The sequence below is a fragment of the Gekko japonicus genome, unplaced genomic scaffold, assembly GCF_001447785.1.
Source record: "Gekko japonicus isolate JY-2015 unplaced genomic scaffold, Gekko_japonicus_V1.1 scaffold336, whole genome shotgun sequence".
Taxonomy (NCBI): domain Eukaryota; kingdom Metazoa; phylum Chordata; class Lepidosauria; order Squamata; family Gekkonidae; genus Gekko; species Gekko japonicus.
This window is the reverse complement of record NW_015172014.1, coordinates 756,016-779,486: the sequence shown is the minus strand read 5'-3', so window position 1 is coordinate 779,486 and position 23,471 is coordinate 756,016. Positions and strand designations below refer to the sequence as shown.

Below are 23,471 nucleotides of genomic sequence, written 5' to 3'. Positions count from 1 at the left end.
CCCTCCACCGGTGTCCTTCTCTCTGGGCCTCTGGAGTCGCTCACCCCTTCACTTCTCTCTCCCCCTTCCCTTCGCTCACAGGTGCTTCCCTCGAGCCCGGCTGGACTTTGATTGTACTGCTGGCTGGCGATGGAACGCAACAGACCCCCTCTGTCTGCTGGACAGCCCTCCTGTGCTTCTGGCTCAGGCCGCCGGGCCGCCTAACCGCTCCTGCCGCCCCCCTCTCCTGGGGGTTTCCTCTTCCTCCTCCACTTCTGCTTGGGTCGCCTCCATTTCTTTCTCTCCCCCTTCTGTGAGGAATACTCTTTCCCCTACCCAGCATCCTTTGCCCTACGGCCGCCATGTTCCTCGCACCCTTGAGTGTTGCCCTTCGGGTGCTGAATGTCCGGACGGGCTCCGCCCTCTTCTTCTGGCTCTTGGGGCTGGCTCTCCACACGTTGCCCCTCTTGGGGCAGAAACCCGAGGACAAGTATCCCATAGTGCCCACCAATTATGGCAAACTCCGGGGGATCAAGAAGGACCTGAACAACGAAATCCTCGGCCCCGTCGTGCAGTACCTCGGGATCCCGTACGCCACGCCGCCCGTCGGGGAGAGACGTTTCCAGCCGCCTGAGGCACCCGCTTCCTGGTCTGAGGTGCGCAACGCCACAGCTTTCGCTCCTGTCTGCCCGCAGAACATTCATGGCATGCTGCCCGGGATTATGCTGCCCGTCTGGTTCACCGACAACCTGGAGGTAGTGGCCGGCTACGTCCAGAACCAGAGTGAAGATTGTCTCTACCTCAACATTTACGTGCCCATGGAGGACGGTAAGAGCAAGGGGGGGGAGGGGGAGCGGATTAGGGCAGTGCCCCCCCCGTACACTCCCTCTCCTTTCCCCTCCGGCATGACAGACAGAACCCCTTCCCTTGTATGGCCACCCGGTCCCCCAGCGAGTAACCCAGGTGAACGTTCTGACCTTAACCCACCCCCTAACCCTAAACCCCAACCAACCGATGCACCTCCTGAGTCCCACCACCTCCACCCACCTTCCTTGACCCTCCTAAAAACGTGAGTCTCCTGAGGCTTCTTAGTGGAAGGGCTGATCTGGCCCCTCGGGGACAGTCCCATGGGAACCAGTGTTCCCACTAAGCTGAGTGAGTGTGAGCTAGCTCACCGTTTTTTAACCTCCGGCTCACACATTTCTGTCTTCGCTCAGGAAGGACGGCTCCAGAGCAAACTGATTCATGCAGCGGCCAAATCGCTCGCTCACAACTTTAACGCCAGGAGCTCACAAAGTAGAATTTTTGCTCGCAAGACTCCATAGCTTAGAGGGAGCATTGGTGGGAACAGGAATATTCAAAGAAGGAAGGCCTTGTCTTCTTTCTATGAATACTTTGGATCAACAGCCGCCGGGAGACAGTCTTAGGCAGGGGTCATTTCATAGAAAAAGAGGTGCAGGAGCTCATTAGCATACCTCATTAGCATATGCCACGCCCCCTGACATCACCGGAAGTGTGTCAGAAGGGGAAGCAAAAAGGGGGGGAGGCATCTTCAAAAGCCTCCCCTTCCCTCCCCCAGCCGGCCTGCCAAGGTGTGGGGGGGAAGCGAAGAGAGAAGGGGTTTAAAGTTTAAACCCCTTTTCTTTTTGCTTGCTCCGCAAGCCCGCTCCTGGGCTGCTGGAGGGCTGCTCCAGCTCGCTCCGTTCCCAAATGACCCCTGGTCTTAGGTACAGAACTTCCTCTTCTGATGCCTGGAGGTGCCAGGCTGGGGGCGCCTTCTCTGCTCTAGAACGGTCGATGCCGCTTGCAGTGGAAAAGAGCAAGAGTCCCAGTAGCACCTTAAAGAATAACAGCGTTTGTAGTAGGGGAGGAGCTTTGGTGAGTCACTGCTCACTGAAGGTATCTGAAGAAGTGAGCAGTGACTCTGGAAAGCTCCTCCCCTGCCACCAGTTTGGCTAGTCTTTAAGGCGCTGCTGGGACTCTGACTCTTTTCCACTGCTACAGACAGACTAACAGGGCAACCCATCTTGATGCTACTTGGTTATTTTTCACCCTGTTCAGTGATCGATGAGCCGGTCAAAGACGACAGAGTCCCGCGAACAGTTGTATGTCTCTTCCTTCAGAAACCGAGGAGCTTTGGTGAGTCACTGCTCACTGAAGGTATCTGAAGAAGTGAGCAGTGACTCTGGAAAGCTCCTCCCCTGCCACCAGTTTGGCTAGTCTTTAAGGCGCTACTGGGACTCTGACTCTTTTCCACTGCTACCGACAGACTAGCAGGGCAACCCATCTTGATGCTACTTGGTTATTTTCACCCTGTTCAGTGATTGATGAGCCGGTCAAAGACGACAGAGTCCCACAAACAGTTGTATGTCTCTTCCTTAAGAAACCAAAGATGGGATTTTCAGAGCTTCAATCCAAATCTGGCTGCTGAGTATCCACCCTCTGAACCTTTGCGCAGCCTCCCAGGGGCACCTTCTCACTGGTGGGTTGGATCTAGCCAGGTTTTCCATTCAGTCACCCCCAGGTCTTCTCCTTACCACACCCCGGTCCTGCCTGGGCAACATACATACAGGTCTTGTGACCCCAAGAAGAGCCTTGGGGGGGCATTAAAGGGGAGCCCCTTACTTTTTTTTCACTAGCAGAAAACCTGGCTGGATACATCCTGTCATGGCTTCCCGCCCCTAATATAGATCCAGTTGTTGTAAGACTATTTTTTCCGGAAGGGAGTCATCAAGCTATCAGCCAGATTTGATCTCTCTTTTGCCCCTTGTGGGGGTGGGGAGTAAGAAGCCCCCCATTCCAGGGTCCCCCTCATATTCTTAGGTTCTGATAGAGCTTCACTCCTAAGGATAAGAACGTAAGAGAAGCCCATGTTGGATCAGGCCAATGGCCCCTCCAGTCCAACTCTCTGTCACGCAGCGGCCAAAAATACCAGGTGCCGTCAGGAGGTCCACCAGTGGGGGAATGTACATTGGGAATAGCTGGAGTCATTTAGGAGAAGCAGAAAGCCTGCATTTGTATCGAGGGCTATCCCAGGCATCCTTCCCCAATACACCCTCTTTTAGTAGGTTTCCAGTGCAACCGCTTTCTCTAGAGGAGCCTCCATCTGTCCTGTCTCCCCATCTTTCTGTAACTGGCTAATTCCCCTTCCCAAAGGATTTGCGGCGTCCCGAGGTTCATCACCCCCCCCTTTAACCTCCTCGACTCCCTCCCTCCGAGAGCACCCAGAATCCTGATTCTTCCCCCGTTTAACGTTGGTTCCCAGCGCTCCTTTGCTTTAAGCCAGCTCCCGACTTTTTGTTCCAAACCGTCCAGGTCCTCCTGGCCTCCCCACATCAGCACACCACCCCCCTTTAGAGTTGCCCCCTTGGACAACAGCAGGCTGCCTTGTCATTTGCAAGGCCATGCCCAGAGAAGCTGCTCCTGTGGAATTTCTGCCGTCACACAACTGTGAAAGCCACTGAACATGAAATTAGGTTGCCCGTCCTGAAGGTACACGCATGCACGCACACGCACGCCACTGCCATCTTGGGAACTCTGGCTTTCCCCCTACTCAGGCGTTCTTCTGGCTCCCAGAATCCTTTTCCGTGGTGCCCCCTCCCTCCGAAGAGATTTTGATGGCCTTGCTTCCCTCCTTGAGGTGCTTTCCCCGTTCCTCTCCCTTCGTGAAGTTCCGTTTCCAAATTCCCTGGGAGGGCCCCGGACTCTGGGGCTCTCCAGAGAGGGTGCATGGGTGCTCCCGGGTGGGAGGCCGGGGAGAGCTCCCCCGGGGAAGTTGCAGGTGCAGGGAGCGTGGTGGGCCGGAGGAGGGGCCAGGCCGCTCCATCCCCTCCCCGGTGCCTTTTTTTTTTTGCAGCATCGCTAAGCCGGTTGCCTTGGCAACAGAAAAAAAATTGCATTAAAAGAAAAAAAAGGAAAGCAAGAAAGCTGGCGAAAGCAAGTCCCCAACCACTAGGCAGACAGGCGCTCCGACTGAGCACACGGCCTTCCTTCCTCCGCTCCTGCGGCACCCCCTTTCGGTAGCCGGCCTCTCTTTCTTTGTCTGCCTGAGAAGAGCCCCCCCTCCCCTCCCCCCGCCGCCCACCCGTGCTCCTTCTTCGCTGGCGAGCTTTTGCCAGATGTGGCCTGGGGCGCTGCAGAGAAATGTCAGCTCCCATTTGGGAAGAGGGGAAGGGCTCTCTCCGGTGCCGCTTCCCACCTGGGAGGCGACTCTCTGGCTCGCTTCTGCCCAGAACGGCCGTGCGGAGGGTAGAGGGGACCCTGCGTGTGCGGTTGCGTGGGGAGAAGAGAACGGGGGCCAGGCCTGGCTCGGAGGATGAGGTGCCTGTAGCGGTGGTGGTGGTGGTGGGGGAACTGCCCCACACCCCGCCCGAAGCACCAGCTTAGCGCCAAGGAGGGGGAGTCTGCGATTCTCCTTTTGCCCTGCCGGTGCCCGGCCCTCCCTCCGTGCCAAAAGCGCCCTTTCCTTTTTCGCACGTGTGAATTTGCCCTCAGAAGGCCGTAGCAAGAGCGGCTCTGGGCCCCCTGGAGGAACCTGCCCTCACCGGGGTCAAAGTCAGGGAGCCTTTCGGCCAAAACCTTTGTGAAACTGTACAGCGGTCCCTGCTGCTCTGGGCCGTCTTTGTTCTCCTCCGCCCTGCGGTTTTGGATGCCGAAAAAGAGATGAGCGCAAATCAGAATCCTTTGCCGTCGCTCGTAAACAAAGCCCAGAGAGTTGGAAGGATCCTGGAGTTCAACTGGCCCCCCTCCCTTGGTGTTGGGCAGGGAGGGGCCTCCCCTCTTGCTGTGTTCCCTTGAGAGTGAGGGGAAGGAACTTTGCACATGCTTGGAAGCGCTGCGCTTTCCAGTACCTAGAGTGGGGCTTCGTCAATGGAGTTGGAATGTCGGAGCATAAGAAGAGCCCAGCTATATTGACCAGTGAGGGTCCATCTAGGCCAGCCTCCTGTCTCACACAGCTGCCAGGCAGTTCTTCTGGACTGCCAGCAAGTGGGCATAGAGGCCAAGGCCTTCCCCTGACGTTGCCTGCTGTCTCTGCGATGTTCCCTCTAAGCTGAGTCAGTGTGGGCTAGCTCACAGTTTTTTAGCCTCTGGCTCACACATTTTTGTCTTCGCTCAGGAAGGATGTGGCTCCAGAACAAACTAATTTATGCCATAGCCAAACCGCTCGCTCACAATTTTAAGGCCAGTAGCGCACAAAGTAGAATTTTTGCTCACAAGACTCCACAGTTTAGAGGAAGCATTGTCTGGGATCCAGAGGATTAGTGCCTCTGGATTTGGAGGTTCCCCTCAGACCCCTCCGCTAGTAGCCACCGATAGACTTGTCCTCCACGAATCGGTCACATCCCCCTTTAAAGCTGTCTATGCCGGGGGCCATCACTACGTCCTCTGGCAGCAAATTCCACATTTTACTTGCTGTGTAACGAAGTATTTCCTTGAACCTACTGCCACACCCCGAGCTCTAGGCCAAAATTGGGCTCACTGTCCACGCTGGCGTCTCCTTCGGAGGTTCGGCATAGGAGCTTGGAGCCGGGTGCTGTGAATGGAAGGCCAGATACAGAGCACCCTCCGCTCAGATGCCAACGCGATCTCTGCAGCAGGCCCCATTAGGATGGCGAGAGAGAGAGACATCTTCAGGGCTATCCTGGGTGCTTGTCTTGGCTTTTGGGGAACGGGATCTGTCTTCTCCAGAGCCCCGGGCGTTTCTCTCAAGACACCTCCTTGGGCAGTGTGGGTTTTGTCTGTCCTTAAAGGTGGCGGGGTGCAGGATCAGGCCCGTTATGGGCACGATCCAAAAGGAAACTGTCCTTCCAGAGCCCCATTGTGATGAGTTTTCCCAGGGCAGCAAGTCCCGAGTTCATTGACCATGGTGCATGTTGTTTCGGTTTTGAGGAATCCAGCCGGAAGCGGATTGGAGTATTGGAGAGCCAGTTTGGTGTCGTGGTTAAGTGCGTGGACTTTAATCTGGGAGAACCGGGTTTGATTCCCCACTCCTCCACTTGCACCTGGCTGGATGACCTTGGGCAAGCCATAGTTCTGGCACAGCTGTCCTTGGAAAAGAGCAGTTTCTGTCAGAGCTCTCTCAGCCCCACTTACCTCACAGGGTGTCTGTGGTGGGGAGGGGAAGGGAAAGGAGTTTGTAAGCCATTCTGAGACTCCCTTGGGTAGTGAAGGGTGGGGTATAAATCCAATATCTTCATCTTCTTCTGCTTCTTCTGCTTCTTCTGCTTCTTCATGGAGTCAGAGGATGTGATGGGAAGCACTGCTCCCTCTAAGCTGAGTTAGTGTGAGCCAGCTCATAGTTTTCTAGCCTCCAGCTCACACATTTTTGTCTTGGCTCAGGAAAAATGGCTCCAGAACAAGCTAATTTATGCAGTAGCCAGCTCACTTGCTCAAACTTTAATGCCAGCAGCTTACAAAGAATCTACAGCTTAGAGGGAGCATTGATGGGAAGGACTAGGGTTAAGGATAGACAAAGGCATCCATGTGCACGCACAGAGAAAGAGAGAGAGAGATGGAGAGAAGTTTCCTCGCTGCTTCTATAAAATCATTCTCTCACACAAAGACCCGCTTCCAGTGTTCCCTCTAAGCGGAGTCAGTGTGAGCTAAGTCACAGTTTTTTAGCCTCCGGCTCACATATCTTTGCCTTCGCTCAGGAAGGAGGGCTCCAGAGCAAACTGATTCATGCAGCAGCCAAATCGCTCGCTCACAGCTTTAATGCCCAGTAGCTCAGAAAGTAGGATTTTTGCTCACAAGATTCCAAAGTGTAGAGCAGTGGTGGCGAACCTATGGTACGGGTGCCAGAGGTGGCACTTAGAGCCCTCTCTGTGGGCATGTGTGCCATCGCCCCAGCCAGGCCCAGACCATCATTAAAATGTCGAATTATCTGCCAAATAATTTTAAGTCAATGAAAGCATTTGGGATTGCTTTCCTTACTTTGTTTGTATCATCTTAAGTTAATGTATGAGTTGTTTTTTCTAAAGTACAACCTCAGTATTCAGGTTAAATTGCCGTGTTGGCACTTTGCGATAAATAAGCGGGTTTTGGATCGCAGTTTGGGCACTCGGTCTCTAAAAGGTTCGCCATCACTGGTGTAGAGGGGAGCACTGCTGTGCCCGTGTTCATTTCTGAGGCAGGTCTAATTTCATATCTTATCTCCGAGCCTAACCTAGATAAATAGGAAGGGCGGCAATGGGGCATCCTCCGGAGCGGCCCCCCCTCCAGGCGGGGTCTGAAGATCTCCCGGAATGACAGCTGAGAGAGATAAGTTCCCCTGGAGAAAATGGCTGCTTGGGAGGGTGGGCTCTGCGGCCTCTTACCCGGCTGAGGCCCCTCCCTTCTCCAAAGCCCACCCTCCTGAGGCCCCACCCCCAAATCTCCAGGGATGTAACCAGTGTTCCCTCTAAGCTGAGTTTGTGTGAGCTAGCTCACAGTTTTGTAGCCTCCGGCTCACAGATTTTTGTCTTCGCTCAGGAAGGATGGCTCCAGAGCAAACTAATTTATGCAGTAGCCAAATTGCTCGCTCACAACTTTAATGCCAGGAGTTCACAAAGTGGGATTTTTGCTCACAAGACTCCACAGCTTAGAGGGAATACTGGATGTAACAGCCTGGAGTTGGCAACCCTAGCACCCTCTGAGGGAGCGTTCCCCCCCCCACACACACACAGTCAAGACTGGCTTTCCTGCCGGGTCACTAGAACGGCTGTGCTTGACCCCGGCCACCAGTGGCACAGGAGGGGACCGGCAGTCCATTGGGCCCACGTTACTGCAGGGGGCTCAGCTTGGCCTGAGGGTGACGGTCCCGCAGGCCCAGGAGGGGGCTGTGCAGCTTGCTTGGGTCACTGAGATTCCTCGGACAGGCCCCTGCAAAGGTGTCTGCAGCCAGTGGGCTTCCCAGTCGCCACCTCTCCGTCCCCCCCCCAAAGTATCCACTCAGTCAACCCAAGCAGGGATCTCATCAGTCACATTCAGGTGTGGAGATGTGTAAATGTTTCATTCCTCCCCCCCCCAACTGAAGCTCTGCCGCTCCCAGCAGTGGGAAAATATTTCTTCACTGTAGTTCCCACATTTTTGGGAAATGCAGTTTGGGAGAGACAGAGCTTCTCGGGGTGCGCATGCGTCGGACAGGGTGGTATTTTTTGTCCCAGGGGGCAGCCCTGTGGATCTGCAGCAGAACCGCTATATTCAGGCTCCCCAGCGTCTTACGGAGCACCAAGATTTCATCCCCCCCAAGATCTCACTGGTCTCTGAAGTGCTACTGGACTTGACTCTAGCAAGGATTCTTGGAAGCCAATAACTTCCCCTCTTTTTCGCTTCCATCACGAAAGTCTGTCCATCTCTGGTACTGCACAGACCAGAACTATTCGAAAAAGGGTTTAAAAGCAAAGATGAGCGAGAGAGAGGCGGCATAGTGGGTGGGGGGGATGCAGTGGGTGGGAAAGATCCTCTGGATGCTTTCAAGGGGGACGGATCCGGCCTTGCGAGGAGGTTGGCTGCAGGTCAGGAGGGACACGGGTAGCGGTCTCTCTCTCTCTCTCTCTCTCTCATTGGACTCTTTATTTAGCATAGGCTGCCCCCAGGCGAGTTGTCGGCCCATGAAACATCCCTTCTGTCTTAATCTGTAAATGCTCGTTTTTCCCCATAATGTAAGTCAGCACGAGAGAGGAAGTGAAATAGAGATGCGGAGAGGAGAGGAGCTTGGCTTTCTTCCGCGTTGCCCCAGATTTGTCAGTCGGGCGCTGTGCCAGGGAGACGGGCTCTGCTGGCACCCTCCTGCCTTGCCTACCTGCCTCCCTCCCTCCGCGTCTTCCCGCCGCCTGCTTCTCCTGCCTTATTCCCCACCCCTTAACTCTTTGGACAGCCCTGCTAAGGTGCTGCTCCAGGGCCTAAATGGTCCGCTGGGCACAGAGGAGACAGGGCAGCAGTCCTTTAGCTGCACCGCCTGTCCTCTTGGCAGGGGGGTTGGCTGGGCATCTGGCTGTGCCGGGTGGAAGCCACCTGAGCTGGAGGGAGGGCGGCTCCGAGCCCCTGTGGACCTCCAGGCAAGGAGTCCCCTTGCCGCTCCCTTGTGCTTCCGAGACCCCAGCCACAGGAAAGCTAAGGAGGTGACTTGCTCAGAAACTGGCCTCCCAGGTGACCATCCCATTGGGCTGCCAGCTTAGGGCAGGGGGTGGAAGGGTAAGGTGGCCAGATCCAGGGTGGGAAACCCCTGGAGATATGGGGGTGTGGCCCGGGGAGGGGAGGGGACCCCAGTGGGGTGCCGTGCCGCAGAGTCCACCCTCCGAAGAATCCATTTTTCTGCAGGGGAACTGATCCCTGTCGTCTGCAGAGGAGCTGCAGTTCCAGGGGATCCCCAGGCCCAACCGGAGCTGGCAAATTCGTGGAGATTTGGGGGTGGAGCACAGTTTGGGGAAGAGAGGGGCTTCGGCCGGGGTAGAGTCCGCCCTCCGAAGTCGCCACCTGCTCCAGAGGAAGTGATCTCTGTCGTCCGGAGATCAGGTGCAATTCCAGGAGATTCCCAGCCAAGTCCTGGAGGTTGAATGACAAGCTTTTCCTACCCCCACCTCTGAGCAGCCCTTTCTGGCTTTTGACCCAATCCGCAGGGTTGCCAACCTCCAGGCGGGGCCAGGACTTCTCAGAGAATGACTTCCGGCTCTTAGCAAGCCCAGAAGGTGACAGAGACTCTTGGGGTGACAGAGTCTGCGGATCCGGCCCTCTGTTGGCCCCACTCTTCACTGCTCCTGCAGAGTGCAGAGGGGGTTGGACTAGATGACCTGCCAGGTCCCTTCCAACTCTTAACATTCTGTGATTCTATGATTCTGTGCTCTTTGCCCCGCCTCACAAATCAAGCCTTCCTTCCTTAACCCTACTTATCTCCCTAGGAAACAGCGCCCTCCCCTGCTTACCCCAGCCCAGGGATTTGCGAGGTCCGGGGTGGGTGGGTGGGGAGTCCACCTCTGTCCATTTCCAGCTCTTCCCATCTTTCCCTTCTTAAAGCGCCCCCCACCCCGGTTCCTCTCTAATCAACCTTTAATTTCACAGCTTCCGATTTCTCTGTATTTCTTTGTCAATATATTTTTTTTTCTGGTGGGGGAAAATGAAATAAATAAGCCGCGCTCACACTCGCACAGAGCCAGAAAAATCTAGAACTCGTTGATATTTTGCTTTAAAAAAATGCTTTTTTCCCCTTTTTGGTGAACCGAAAGCAATCTCTTTTTTTCTTGATCTTTCTCTCTCTTTTTTTCCCCCTGTCCCATTTTTCTTTTTTCTTCTTTTTTCTTGCTCCTAGGTCCGCTCACGAAAAAGCGTGAGGAGGCGTCAACTAACAATCCCACTCCAGACGAAGGTATTTTTGATGCATGTTTGTTTCACAATCTTGCCTTTTTAAAAAAAGAAAGAAATATTTTCCTTTTTTTTTTTTGGTTTTTACTTCTTTTTTTATAAAAACCAGAATGAATACCAGATAAACTTTTGACCCTCCCTTTTTTTCCTTTTTTTTTTGGTCTTCTCTTCGAGCAAAAAACCGATTCCCCCTTCTTGTTTTCTGAAATCATCACAATTTTCGCTGTGCTTCTCTTTTCCTACTTTCTTTACCTTTTCCTCTTTTTCTTTTTTTGGAAGGGAAAGATGCCCCCTAATCCATTTAGGATGGGAGATGGAAAGGCAGAGGGGGTTTTGACTCTGGCTTTACTTGGAGGGTGGGGGTGGGCGGATGAGGAGGGGGCGTTCCACAAAAGTGGCCCAATTTTGGCCTGTTTTCTACCCAGCCCCTTCCGCCACTGATTCCACATTAGAACCAAGAGTGGATTTTTGTGGAGAACGGAGCAAAGGGTTAAATTCCTATCTTACTGTAATATCTTACTTGCTGCTTAGCCTGTGTCTGTTCTTAAAAAGAAGAGGGGATGTGGGAAAAGAGTGGACTTCATGGATGGGGCAGAAAATCTGTTTTTCCTGTTACTACTATTTACAGCTCTTTTCGAAACACACAGAATTGTGAATTTTGAAAAATGTGGGTGGTTAATTCTTCTTTCTTCAGGGAGGAAAGGGCGTGCGCCCGTCTCACTGACAAAATAGGCAGAAATTTTGAAGTGAACCCCTTTAGTGGGAAAGAGAGGGGGCTAGGCAATGGTTTGTAGTTTGTTCAGAAGCAATGGAAAAGACTACTTAGGCTGAATCTGCATTTGTCTTTCCCACTGGTGTCCCAGCCTTTTGACTCCGTCTTCAAAAAAGCTGTCTACATTTGGTGTCATTTTCACACCTCAAGAGTGCTAGCATACTTTTGCACGTCCACATACATATGTTTATTGTCCTTTGGGGCGGCTCCACTGTCATTGCACCTCTGCACTGCTTTAAAAGAATCTTCTACAGGCAAAGAGAAAGACGGTGTCTTCAAACAAGCATAGAGAAAGACGGTGTCTCAGCAGCACCAAACTAATTTAAAAATGCAAATGCAGATTCGACCGTAGTACGTTTCCCATGAGACAGTGTCGATAGATTCAGGTAGATAGCCTCATTGGTCTGAAGCAACAGAAGAGAGTTTGAGTCCAGTTGCACCTTTAAGACCAAGAAAGTTTAATTTGGGGTAGAAGCTTTCGTGTGTGCTAGTGTGCCCCGCAGTGTATTATGGAAGGTGTAGTCCCATGAGGCTGAGGACAAATGACAGTGTGAAGGGAAAGGAGTCTGTGGCTAACTTTCCAATAGGTAACCATAACTGCATCATGGGAATTGTAATTTGGCTTCTAACCATGGTGCGTCATGGGAGTTGTAGTCTGCTAGGCTGAGGGGGGGGAAGGCAGAAATTGTGTCTTAGAAATAAAGAACTGCCGCTCCCATATTGCACTGTAGTTGCTCTGCCTACCAACAAAATCTATGGAGAGGTGTCATGGAAGATGTAGTCCAGATGAGGTAACATCCCCTCTGGGGGAAGTGGCCAACAGAGACCAAAACCTACAACTCCCATAAGGCATTGGAGTTGCTTAGCAACAAGACCCTAAGAGAGAATCTTAAATTCCAAAGACTGCTTTCGCTGCCAGGACTTTTCAAAAGGCTGAATAAGGTTTAAAGCCTATGACTAGAATGCCTGCATTTAGATGACGACAACATAAGTTTGCCAATCTCCAGCTGGGCCCTGGAAACTCTCAGAATGACAACTGATCTCCGGGCTACAGTAGGGTTGCCAACCTCCAGGTGGGGCCTGGGGATCTCCCGCTTTTACAACTGATCTCCAGCTGACAGAAATCAGCTCCCCTGGAGGAAATGGCTGCTTTGGAGGGTGGACTCTGCGGCATTGTGTCATGCGGAGGCCCCTCCCCTCCCCAAACCCTGCCCTCTCCCGGATCCACCCCCAAAACCTCCAGGTATCTTCCAACCCAGACCTGGCAACCCTAGGCTACAGAGATCAGTTCCCCTGCGGAAAATCGCCATGTCAAGGAGTGGCATTATACTTGGCTGAGGTCTCTCCCCTCCCCTAATCCCAGCCTCCTGAGGCTGTACCCCCAAATCACCAGGAATTTCCCAGACCCGGAGCTGGGAACCCTTACTTATTGCACCCAAAGTGGGGGAAATAAATAGAACCAGAGGGGCTTCCCTCAGCCTCCACAGGCTCCCCCCCACACACACCCCCCAGTTGAAGTTCTTTATGGGATGGTGGGGGGAAAACATTACCTAGTAGGCAACAGCCCATTAAGCCTTTTGTTAAGGTAAAATAAGATTTTTTTCCCCATCCTCCAAGGTCTTGGCAACCTTGTCATTAATGGGCGAAGGCAGAAATTGTGTCTTAGAAATAAAGAACTGCCGCTCCCATATTACACTGTAGTTGCTCTGCCTACCAACAAAATCTATGGAGAGGTGTCATGGAAGATGTAGTCCAGATGAGGTAACATCCCCTCAGGGGGAAGTGGCCAACAGAGACCAAAACCTACAACTCCCATAAGGCATTGGAGTTGCTTAGCAACAAGACCCTAAGAGAGAATCTTAAATTCCAAAGACTGCTTTCGCTGCCAGGACTTTTCAAAAGGCTGAATAAGGTTTAAAGCCTATGACTAGAATGCCTGCATTTAGATGACGACAACATAAGTTTGCCAATCTCCAGCTGGGCCCTGGAAACTCTCAGAATGACAACTGATCTCCGGGCTACAGTAGGGTTGCCAACCTCCAGGTGGGGCCTGGGGATCTCCCGCTTTTACAACTGATCTCCAGCTGACAGAAATCAGCTCCCCTGGAGGAAATGGCTGCTTTGGAGGGTGGACTCTGCGGCATTGTGTCATGCGGAGGCCCCTCCCCTCCCCAAACCCTGCCCTCTCCCGGATCCACCCCCAAAACCTCCAGGTATCTTCCAACCCAGACCTGGCAACCCTAGGCTACAGAGATCAGTTCCCCTGCGGAAAATCGCCATGTCAAGGAGTGGCATTATACTTGGCTGAGGTCTCTCCCCTCCCCTAATCCCAGCCTCCTGAGGCTGTACCCCCAAATCACCAGGAATTTCCCAGACCCGGAGCTGGGAACCCTTACTTATTACACCCAAAGTGGGGGAAATAAATAGAACCAGAGGGAGCAAGAGTCATAAGCCTTGTGGTCCTTTGGTTTTGGGCTGGGGTCGTCCTCTCCCTTTAACAAAGGCTTAATGCAAGGAAATGGGCAGTTGTTAGTGTTGAAGTTCTTTATGGGATGGTGGGGAAAAACATTACCTAGTAGGCAACAGCCCATTAAGGCTTTTGTTAAGGTAAAATAAGATTTTGTTCCCTCCTCCAAGGTCTTGGCAACCTTGTCATTAATGGAAGCACCACACTGGACACTTGCTTGCCGTGGGAAATTCAGTTTATCACGAAGGAAGGAAGAGACGGTAACCGGCAAGTGAAGGGGTGAAGAGCTAGACGAGTAGTGCTCAAAGACTGCCTAAAAGATCCAGTGGGATTCCTTTTTTAAATATACTGGCTTTAATAATATACACACGGAAAAGAGCCTGTTAATAAATCAGGGTATTGTGCTGGTAGCAATGGGGGGGTGGGGGTGGAACGGGACTGATGACTGTTTTTTAATGCAGTCATTTCACTGCTTTAGGCTGCAATTCTGAGCTCGTTGACTAAAAAGTAGGTCCCACAGAACTCTCTGGGACTCCCTTCTGAGAAGAGACACGGCGGGAGATGTGCCTGGCAGGAGCTGGATTTGTCATTCCCAGGGGTGGTCGTTCCAGAGGGGAGTTGAGTTGGTCTGCAGCAGAAACAGATCAAGTCAGTCTGAAGCAATACAACAAAGTTAGAGTTCAAGGGCACCTTTAAGACCAACAAATTTTTATTCAAGATGTGAGCTTAAAGGTGCCATTGGACTCTAACTTTGTTGCAGTAGAAACAGTTCGGTTTGAGGCCAACAGCCCCTTTCGAGACTGACAAGATTTTGGGGGTGGGTATGCACTTTCAAGCAGTTAGATAACTATGCTACTAGTTATATGGACAGAGGTTTCAAAACATTTGACCACAGTTGAAATTTTGGTGAGGGGGATGGGCTTCAAAAGCAGGCAAAGAATCTCCCCCACCCCAATTTCAATTAGATTGCAAATCTTTAATTTGAGCCAAGAGGAAAATATATTGGAGAGATTCTATTTTTTAAAAAAAATAGCTTTGAGAAATTATTGCAGTCAAGGTACGGGCTGGGTTGTAAGCTGTCACGAGCGCCCTAAGGAAGAAAGGCAGCTGATCATAGTTTTAAATAAGTAAATAAATGCTGAAGGGAAGGGAATGGAGAATGAAGATTGCATATACCGATATTTTCAGTTTATAGAGCCGTGCGAATTACCTGCTGTGCCTGGTGCAGAATTCCCCAGGGTTTTTTTTGGTGGAGCTTACACTGGAGAAATTCTAGATGGATTTGACCCCTGGTCATTGTGTATGTCAGGTTTATACAGGTCATGCACATTAGAGTGTACAGGAGGAGACCCGCAACAAAATGTTGTGTAATGTGTTGTCGTTTGTTGTGCACAGTGTAGACCTGGGCTCTGGAGAAGAGGTCTACCCACCCCTTCCCACTACAGTGGTAGACCTGGCCTCTGGAGAACAGGTCTACCCACCCCTTCCCAATACATTGGTAGACCTGGCCTCTGGGGGGATTTAAGTATCCCCCTGATAGTTTTTGTACGTTTCCAGATTTTTGTACAGACGTGGGGACCTCCCCACGTGTGCACAAACATCTCCCTCCCCCCCCAGGGGCCCCCGATGCGCGGATTTAAGTATCCGCACAGACGGGGCCACTTCGGTATTAGATATATAGATTTGATATTTCAATCACAGTTAACAAACCAACCTTCTTTCATGCTGTAAAATGGTAGGAAATGCTACGCTTCTGTTAAAAAAAAAATTCGTGTGTCCCCCCCCCCCCAATTATGGGCAGTGTTCCCTCTAAGCTGAGAGTGTGAGCTAGCTCACAGTGTTTTAGCCTCTGGCTCACACATTTTTGTCTTAGCTCAGAAAGGATGGCTCCAGAGCAGACTAATTTATGCTGTAGCCAAATTGCTCGCTCACAACTTTAATGCCAGTAGCTCACAAAGTAGAATTTTGGCTCAAAAGACTCCACAGCTTAGAGGATTGATTATGGGTCCAGACCTAGTTCACACACAGCTACTTCAGTGTATCAGTCCTTTGGCACTGACTGCCACTTGTATTGAATGTGGAAGGGTGACTTTATTATATATCCAGGGCACTTATATCTCGCCTTTCCACTTAAAACAAACAGATAAACCTTTATGAGAACCACAAGTAAAACACAGTCATATAATTAATTAAAATAAGACAGCAGGATAAAATCCAGAACAAAATGCAGTTTCAGAAACTGTGGAACCCATAAAAATGAATTATTAGGAAAAGGACAGGAAAAGAGGGCGGGCTGAGAGACTAACCCCCCTCTGGGTCTACATGATCATATGTTGCACATTTGCACTGGGAACCTCATCCTCAGGTTTGCGTAAGCTTTCATAATCAAATATATGTAGCACATTTGGAAACTGCTTTATGATTTTACATTTTTTTATTGTTTTAAGATGCCAAATGGCCTGCTTCGACAGGGAGGGTGGAGTATAAATTAAATTAATTAATCAACCTGATTTGGATCAGTATTGTACCCCAGAACACAAGGAGAAGTGATGTCGACCTCCCTGTGCCATTTTCCAAACCTAAAATGGACCTGGGGGAGGGGGCGCTGTTTGCCTTTGAGAGGACTCTACATATACTACACTACTGTAGTGGTTAAGTGCGCGGGCTCTAACCTGGGAGAACCAGGTTTGATTCCCCACTCCTCCACTCGGACCTGCTGGATGACCTTGGGCAAGCCATGGTTCTGGCACAGCTGTTCTCTCAAGGGCAGTTCTCTCAGAGCTCTCTCAGCCCCACCCACCTCACAGGGTGTCTGTTGTGGGGAGGGGAAGGGAAAGGAGTCTGTAAGCCACTCTGAGACTCTTGAGTAAAGGGTGGGGTTTAAATCCAATGTCTTCTCTTCTTCTGATTAGGTACACCTAGGTTTTCCCAGTGGGCCAAATTCCACCCCCATAGCCAGCATGGTGTAGACGTTAAGAGTAGTGGACTCTAATCTGGAGAACTGGACTTGATTCTCCACTCCCGTTCCACATGGAGCCTGCTGGGTGACCTTGGGCCAGTCCCAGTTCTCTCAAAACTTTCCCAGCCCCACCTACCTCACAAAAGGTGCCTGCTGTGGGGAGAGGAAGGGAAGGTGCTTGTAAGCCACTTTGAGACTCCTTAGGGTAGAGAAAGGTGGGATCAGGGCTTTTTTTGTAGAAAAAGCCCAGCAGGAACTCATTAGCATAATAGGCCACACCCAACAGCAGAAACTCATTAGCCTATTAGGCCACACCCCTGACAGCACAGCATATTAACATATTATGCCACACCCCCATGTTACCAGAAGTGTGGTCATCCAGCCACACCAATCCTTTTGCTTCTTATTCTGTTTACCTTGTTTGTTGTCAAAACCCAGGGCTTTTTTTTGTAGCAGGAACCCCTTTGCATGTTAGGCCACACACCCCTAATGTAGCCAATCCTAATGAGCTTCTGCTGTTGGGTGTGGCCTATTATGCTAATGAGTTCCTGCTGGGCGTGGCCAACTCGGGAGCCAGACAGAACTCCGTTCCGGTGCGTTCCTGCCCCAAAATAGCCCTGGGTGGGGTACAAAACCCAGTTCTTCTTCATTTCTGGTTGGGAAAACTTTGCTATGGGGAAGTCTGAAGGACCTTCTTACATGCTATGTTCCCAATCTGAACTGGGCCTGTACACGTCTGGGAACGGTGTTCCCAGCACAAATTCACAACGCTCAGATTTGGGCCTGGTGCCGAAATTATAACAGGGGCAGTAGGGTTCTCAGACCCCTGGTCTGGACGGGGGTTCCCCTGATTTCTGGGTCTCCAGCCTGCTGCCAGCCAGTTGGTCGACAAGGGAAGCCCCACCCCTGAGCACGATGACATCACCTGGAAGTGACATCATCGTGTTGGGGGTGACGCTCTAGTTTTTGGGCAAACTCTATGGTTTTTTAGGGCAGACAAGATCCCAGAGGAGAAGCAGGACCTGGCAACCATCAGGGGCAGTGCCAGGTGGACCTTTCTAAAGGAGGGTGTTCCAAAGCCTGAGGGCCACCGCAGAGAATTCCCTTTCCTCAGCAGTCCCCTGGCAAAACTCCTGGAAAAGGCGCTCTGAAGAGGGGCGGCCATTGTGAGGCAGATTCATATCACAGGAGGTCCTGCCCGTTTACCCTGGCCCTAACTCCCAAACTCCTAATGGGAAGCTCTTTTTTACGTGAAAGGAAACCAGAGTAAGACCTGTTCCATTCTGCTCTAGGACAGAAACAAAAGGAAGTTCCTCTAGAGGAAGCAGCGTAGAGCAGAAGATCCACTGGATGTGATCCTTCTTCTTCAGGGCTATGTCTCAGTGGCAGAGCATCTGCTCAGCATGCAGAAGGTCCCAGGTTCAATCCTTGGCATCTCCAGTTAAAAAGGACCAGGCAATAGGTGATGGGAAAGACCTCAGCCTGAGACCCTGGAGAGCTGTAAAGAGGGGCTGTGGCTCAGTGGCAGAGCCTCTGCTTGGCATGCAGAAGGTCCCAGGTTCAGTCCCTGGCATCTCCAGTTAAAAAGGACCAGGCAGGAGGTGATGGGAAAGACCTCTGTGCCTGAGACCCTGGAGAGCTGTAAAGAGGGGCTGTGGCTCAGTGGCAGAGAATCCGCTTGGCATGCAGAAGGTCCCAGGTTCAATCCTTGGCATCTCCAGTTAAAAAGGACCAGGCGGGAGGTGATGGGAAAGACCTCAGCCTGAGACCCTGGAGAGCTGTAAAGGGGCTGTGGCTCAGTGGCAGAGCATCCGCTTGGCATGCAGAAGGTCCCAGGATCAATCCCCGGCATCTCCAGTTAAAAAGGACTAGGCAGGAGGTGATGGGAAAGACCTCAGCCTGAGACCCTGGAGAGCTGTTAAGAGGGGCTGTGGCTCTGTGGCAGAGCCTCTGCTTGGCATGCAGAAGGTCCCAGGTTCAGTCCCCGGCATCTCCAGATAAAAGGGCCAGGCAGGAGGTGATGGGAAAGACCTCAGCCTGAGACCCTGGAGAGCTGTTAAGAGGGGCTGTGGCTCTGTGGCAGAGCCTCTGCTTGGCATGCAGAAGGTCCCAGGTTCAGTCCCCGGCATCTCCAGTTAAAAAGGACCAGGCAGGAGGTGATGGGAAAGACCTCAGCCTGAGACCCTGGAGAGCTGCTGCCAGTCAGTCGACAACACTGGCTTTGATGGATCAGGGACCTGACTTGAGGCTTTCTTAGGGAAGGGCTGTGGCTCAGTGGCAGAGCATCTGTTTTGCATGCAGAAGGTCCCAGGTTCAGTCCCCGGCATCTCCAGTTAAAAAGGACCAGGCAGGAGGTGATGGGAAAGACCTCAGCCTGAGACCCTGGAGAGCTGCTGCCAGTCAGTCGACAACACTGGCTTTGATGGATCAGGGACTGACTTGAGGCTTTCATTAGGGAAGGGCTGTGGCTCAGTGGCAGAGCATCCGCTTGGCATGCAGAAGGTCCCAGGTTCAGTCCCACGCATCTCCGGTTTAGAAGGACCAGGCAGGAGGTGATGTGGAAGACCTTTCTCTGCCTGAGACCCTGGAGAGCGGCTGCCAGTCTCCGATGGTCTGATTCAGTAGAAGGCAGCTTCGTGTATGCTCACGGCACGGTCGCGAGCTGTATGTTGGAAAACAGTGTGAGCTTACAAAGGCATCAACGTAAATAAGACAGGAGCGGATTGGCCCTTTAACTTACTTGGGGAAATTCCCAACAGGCGATCCTCGGAGTGCTGCCAGCAAACCGGAGCAAACTGAGCTGCCTCGTGGGCCCGGCAGTACCACAGGGCCCGCTCGGCTCAGCCGGTGCCGCAGGGAATCATTCCGCTCAGCTCGCTCCTGCTGCAGTCTGTGGCCGCATTCTGATGCTTCAGAGCCGGGGCTTCCGGGACCTCGTTCTGGGGGTCTTTGGGCTTTCTTCGGGACGTGCAAAGGCTTCCTCATTGTGACGGCTGGTGATGGGGGAGACAGGCTTTCCCTGAAGATTGTTTTGACATCCCCGATGTACTTGAAGGAAAGCTGGGTTCACGTGTCGGCCGAGAGGCCTTGCCCCAGTCGTGTGCAACTGGGCCGCGTCCCTGAATCCTCTGCAACATGCAGAGGTCCCCGGGCAGACACGCAGGGGTTCCTCACCCATGCAGGAAGGCGTCCCCTGGACGTCAGCCCTTTGACAAGCGCTGCTTGAGTGAGTTCATTGATTGACACCGCCACACGTGTTAACGGGGGCCCTGGTTAGCAAGCGGAAGGGCTCCCTCTCCTTCCTCTCCCGGCTGTCGATTCCTGCCTCGTTGCCTCCCTGCTGCAGAGCCTCCCTCGAGCAGCTGTTCCGGCAACTGTCTTGCTTTTCTCGAATGCCCACAACGGGGCTGCGGGTTCACGGAGGTGCCGCCCATCGTGCCAAGCAGGGTAGCACAGGAGTCGCTGTGGGCTGGAAGTGGCCCGGGTGGCATGCCGGAGAAGTGCCAGTGAGCTCCACAGGGGGGTTTTCCTGGCATAAGACCACAGGAGGGGGAGCGTGAGAAGTGGGCTGCAGGACGCAGCGAGCAGCCTTTGCACAAGTCCCTGAACGTCCTTGCGGCCAGGGCTGGTCTGCGGCACTTTGTCACCCCGAGTCAAGTATGCCCTTTGCCTCCTTCCGTGCTGCAACCGACTCGATCCAGGCTGGCAGTGGTTCCAGGGCGGTGTAGCGGACCGAATGGCGGACTAGGACTCTGGGTGACCTGGGTTTGAATCCCACTTCTGCGGAAGCTGGCTGGGTGACCCTGGGCCCTTCACTAACTCTCGGCCTTGCCTACCACACAGCAGGATTGTTATGAGGATGAAAGGGTGGAGGGGGAAACGATGTTCTGAAGCCGCTCGGAGTCCCAACTGGGGAGAAATGTGGGATGTAAAGAAATGGGAATACATAAATGCAGACGTGTGCCGTCCAGGGAGTGGGGCCGCTCAACTCCCACGTTGCCCTTGGCCGGGAGCAAGCCAAGTCCCCGTGAGACTTCGGCACTCGCCTCCTTGTGCTGTCCTGAGCAGCCATGGTGGGGAAGCTTGGCTGGAGAACCGGCCCTGCTTGGGTTTGAGTGTGCAAAAAGCTTGGCGAGTGTGTAAGGAGCTTGGTAAGTGTGCTGAAGATCATCTTCCGAGGGCGTGTCTGTCTGTCCCCGTGTGCATACAAGGACCCGGGTGAGTTTTGTTGGAGTTGAGCAGAGCTGCCCCCACCCCCGTGAAGGCTCGGAGGGAAGCCGCGGAGACACAATCCGGCTCGATCTGCACTTTCATCCGCGCGTGATCTCCCCTTCCCTGCTTTGTTCCACTGCCCTCCCAAGATTCCTCGCAACTTGCTGAGAGTCCTCCAGGGAGGCACCTCTTGGAGTCACACATTGTTTCGTTGGTGCCTGCAAAAATGGCTGTTTTGGTTACATGTGCCATTATGCGTGTCCGGGCAGAGGGCCGCTGGAGCGTGCCAGGGACATGTGCGAGGGACGCAGCGGGATAACGGCATGCGGGCCTCGGCAAGGAGGGCGCTGCATCAGCAGACGGGGCGGCTGGGGAGAACCCCTCAGACAAATACATAAATGCGAGACGGATGTCTCAGGAGGAGCCCAAAGAGAAGAGGGAGACTGAGCAGGGTGTAGGGTTGCCAGCAGAGTCCCCTCTAAGCCGAGTTAGTGTGAGCTAGCTCACAGTTGTTTAGCCTCCAGCTCACACCTTTTTGTCTCCGCTCAGGAAGGAGGGGGCTCCAGAGCAAACTGATTTGGGCAGTGGCCAAACCGCTCGCTCACCACTTGAATGCCAGTGGCTCACAAGGTAGAATTTTTGCTCACAGGACTCCACAGCTTAGAGGGCACATTGGTTGCCAGTTCCGGGCTGGGAAACTCCTGGATATTTGGGGGCGGAGCCTGTGGAGAGCGGGGTTTGGGGAGGGGAGGGGCCTCCGCAGGGTATAACGCCCTGGAGTCCAGCCTTCGAGGCCTCCCCTTCTCTCCCGGGGAACCGATCACAGAGTTGTCCAGAGATCAGTTGGCATTCCAGGAGACCCCCAGGCCCTGGCTGGAGGTTGGCAGCCCCAGGGGGCAGGGCCTGGCCATTTTTGCCCGTGTGTGGGGAGGGCGTGCTAGGGACGCGGCGCCCGGCCAGGCGGGTCAGATTCGGGGAAGGGCACAAGGTGCGGTGGGAGAGGGCCGGGTCTCCCCAGGTGCGTGCGCATGTTTGTGCGGTTGTGTCGTGTGCCTCCGCCTTTCCTTGGGCCCCGCCCCCTTACCCGTCTGTTCCCCCTCCGGAAAGGCAGGGGTAGGGGCTGAGTGGAAACTGCTAATTAAGACCTTGGTGTGTCTAATTAACGCTCTCCCCTTGCAGCGAATTAATTAGGCGCCAGGTTGCCATGGAAATGGGATGTGACCTAGAAACGGAAACAGAATTTTTGAGGAGAGGGGCACTCTCATATTTCTGTGGAGACGAGAGTTCCGTGGGCGAGGGGGGGCAGAACGCCCTCCCCCATATCCTTTGACCTCTGGCACGGGCGCCCCTTCCCCCCCCCAACCTTGCCTTCGCTCTGCCTCTTGACCTTTCACCCCATACTGGGCGCTCCCAGGAGAAGGGGCTTTTCGGTCACCTGGCTTGCATTAGGCTTTGGCCTGTGGCCCTTCTAATCTACTGACCCTGACCTCCGGAGACCTGGATTCTGGGGATTTTGACTTCGGGATCCTCAGACCTTTGACCCCTTTGAATGTTATGTCCTCTGGCTTCCATTTGGACACGCCGCGGCCGCTTCTAGCAAAACATTTTGTACCTCCTCCATCCCAAACCTGGGACTGCGTGAACGCCAACCAGATGTGTTACCCAGCTGACCGAGGACTCTTAGGATACTTTCCCTAGACCCCCCCCCCTAGTGCTTTCGGTCGGCCCTGTGGCCGTTGGCCACTCCAGCCCCAAACGCTGCCCACGACTCCGAGACCGCCCGCTCCCTTCCGCCATCTTGTTTGGACAGAGTTTTGGGGTTGGGCTGAACATACGAGTGGAGCCCCTTGATCCCCCCCACTGCAGTGACCCTAAGGATGAAGGACCTCCGAAATGTCCTCTCACCAGCAGCCTCCCTCAGGACTTGCAAACCGGAGGCCTTTGGGGCTTCCCCGTCGGAGTCGACCCATCTCCTGCCGCCTTCGGCTCTCCCAAGCGATATTGTCTTATCGAATGAGCCTTGTCTTCTCAGGATGGGACCAAAGTACAGCGGCCTCAGTTTGGCCATTTTAGTTTCTAGGGAGAGGTCAGGGACCTGTAGTCCTCTATGAGAGCCAGTTTGGCGTCGTGGTTAAAGTGCGCGGACTCTAATCTGGGAGAACCGGGTTTGATTCCCCACTCCTCCACTTGCACCTGCCGGATGGCCTTGGGCAAGCCATAGTTCTGCCAGAGCTGCTCTCTCAAGGACAGCTCTGGGAAAAGCTCTCTCAGCCCCATCGACTTCACAGGGTGTCTGTCGTGGGGAGGGGAAGGGAAAGGAGATTGTCAGCCGCTCTGAGACTCCCGAGTGAAGGGCATGGGGTATAAATCCAATCTCTTCTTCTTCTGTTCTTTCTCAACTGCCCCTTCTGCGGAAGCAGTTAACCCCTTCACAGCCACCGCTCCCTGGGGCATGCGCACAAGCAGGTATTTCTGTGGGAGGGTCCCTGTTTTGTTGTTGGGAATATCCTCGGGGGCTGCCTTTCCCCTCACCGCCTCTCTCTTCTTTCTCATCTCACAGACATCCGAGACAGCGGGAAGAAGCCGGTCATGCTGTTCATCCATGGTGGATCCTACATGGAGGGCACGGGGAACATGTTTGACGGCAGCGTCCTGGCTGCGTACGGCAATGTGATTGTCGTGACCATGAACTACCGGCTCGGCGTGCTGGGTATGGGGGGCTCGGGCCTGCCCCACTGGCTCCC

The 23,471-nt window shown here is 53.3% G+C and overlaps 1 protein-coding gene across 3 annotated transcripts in view; it reads left to right on the top strand.

Annotated features, from left to right (window-relative positions):
* Positions 1-232: 232 nt before the first annotated feature.
* Positions 233-23,471, top strand: part of NLGN2 (neuroligin 2) — a 39,597-nt gene continuing 16,358 nt past the window's right edge. The window contains exons 1-3 of one of the 3 annotated variants that reach the window (XM_015420330.1): positions 233-807; positions 10,265-10,321; positions 23,288-23,437. In XM_015420330.1, the coding sequence (XP_015275816.1) occupies positions 342-807; positions 10,265-10,321; positions 23,288-23,437 (673 nt within the window). In that variant the 5' untranslated portion in view covers positions 233-341. Of the gene's footprint in view, positions 824-10,264; positions 10,322-22,110; positions 22,158-23,287; positions 23,438-23,471 lie in introns of all 3 variants that reach the window. The other 2 variants (XM_015420329.1, XM_015420331.1) reach the window with 2 other exon arrangements.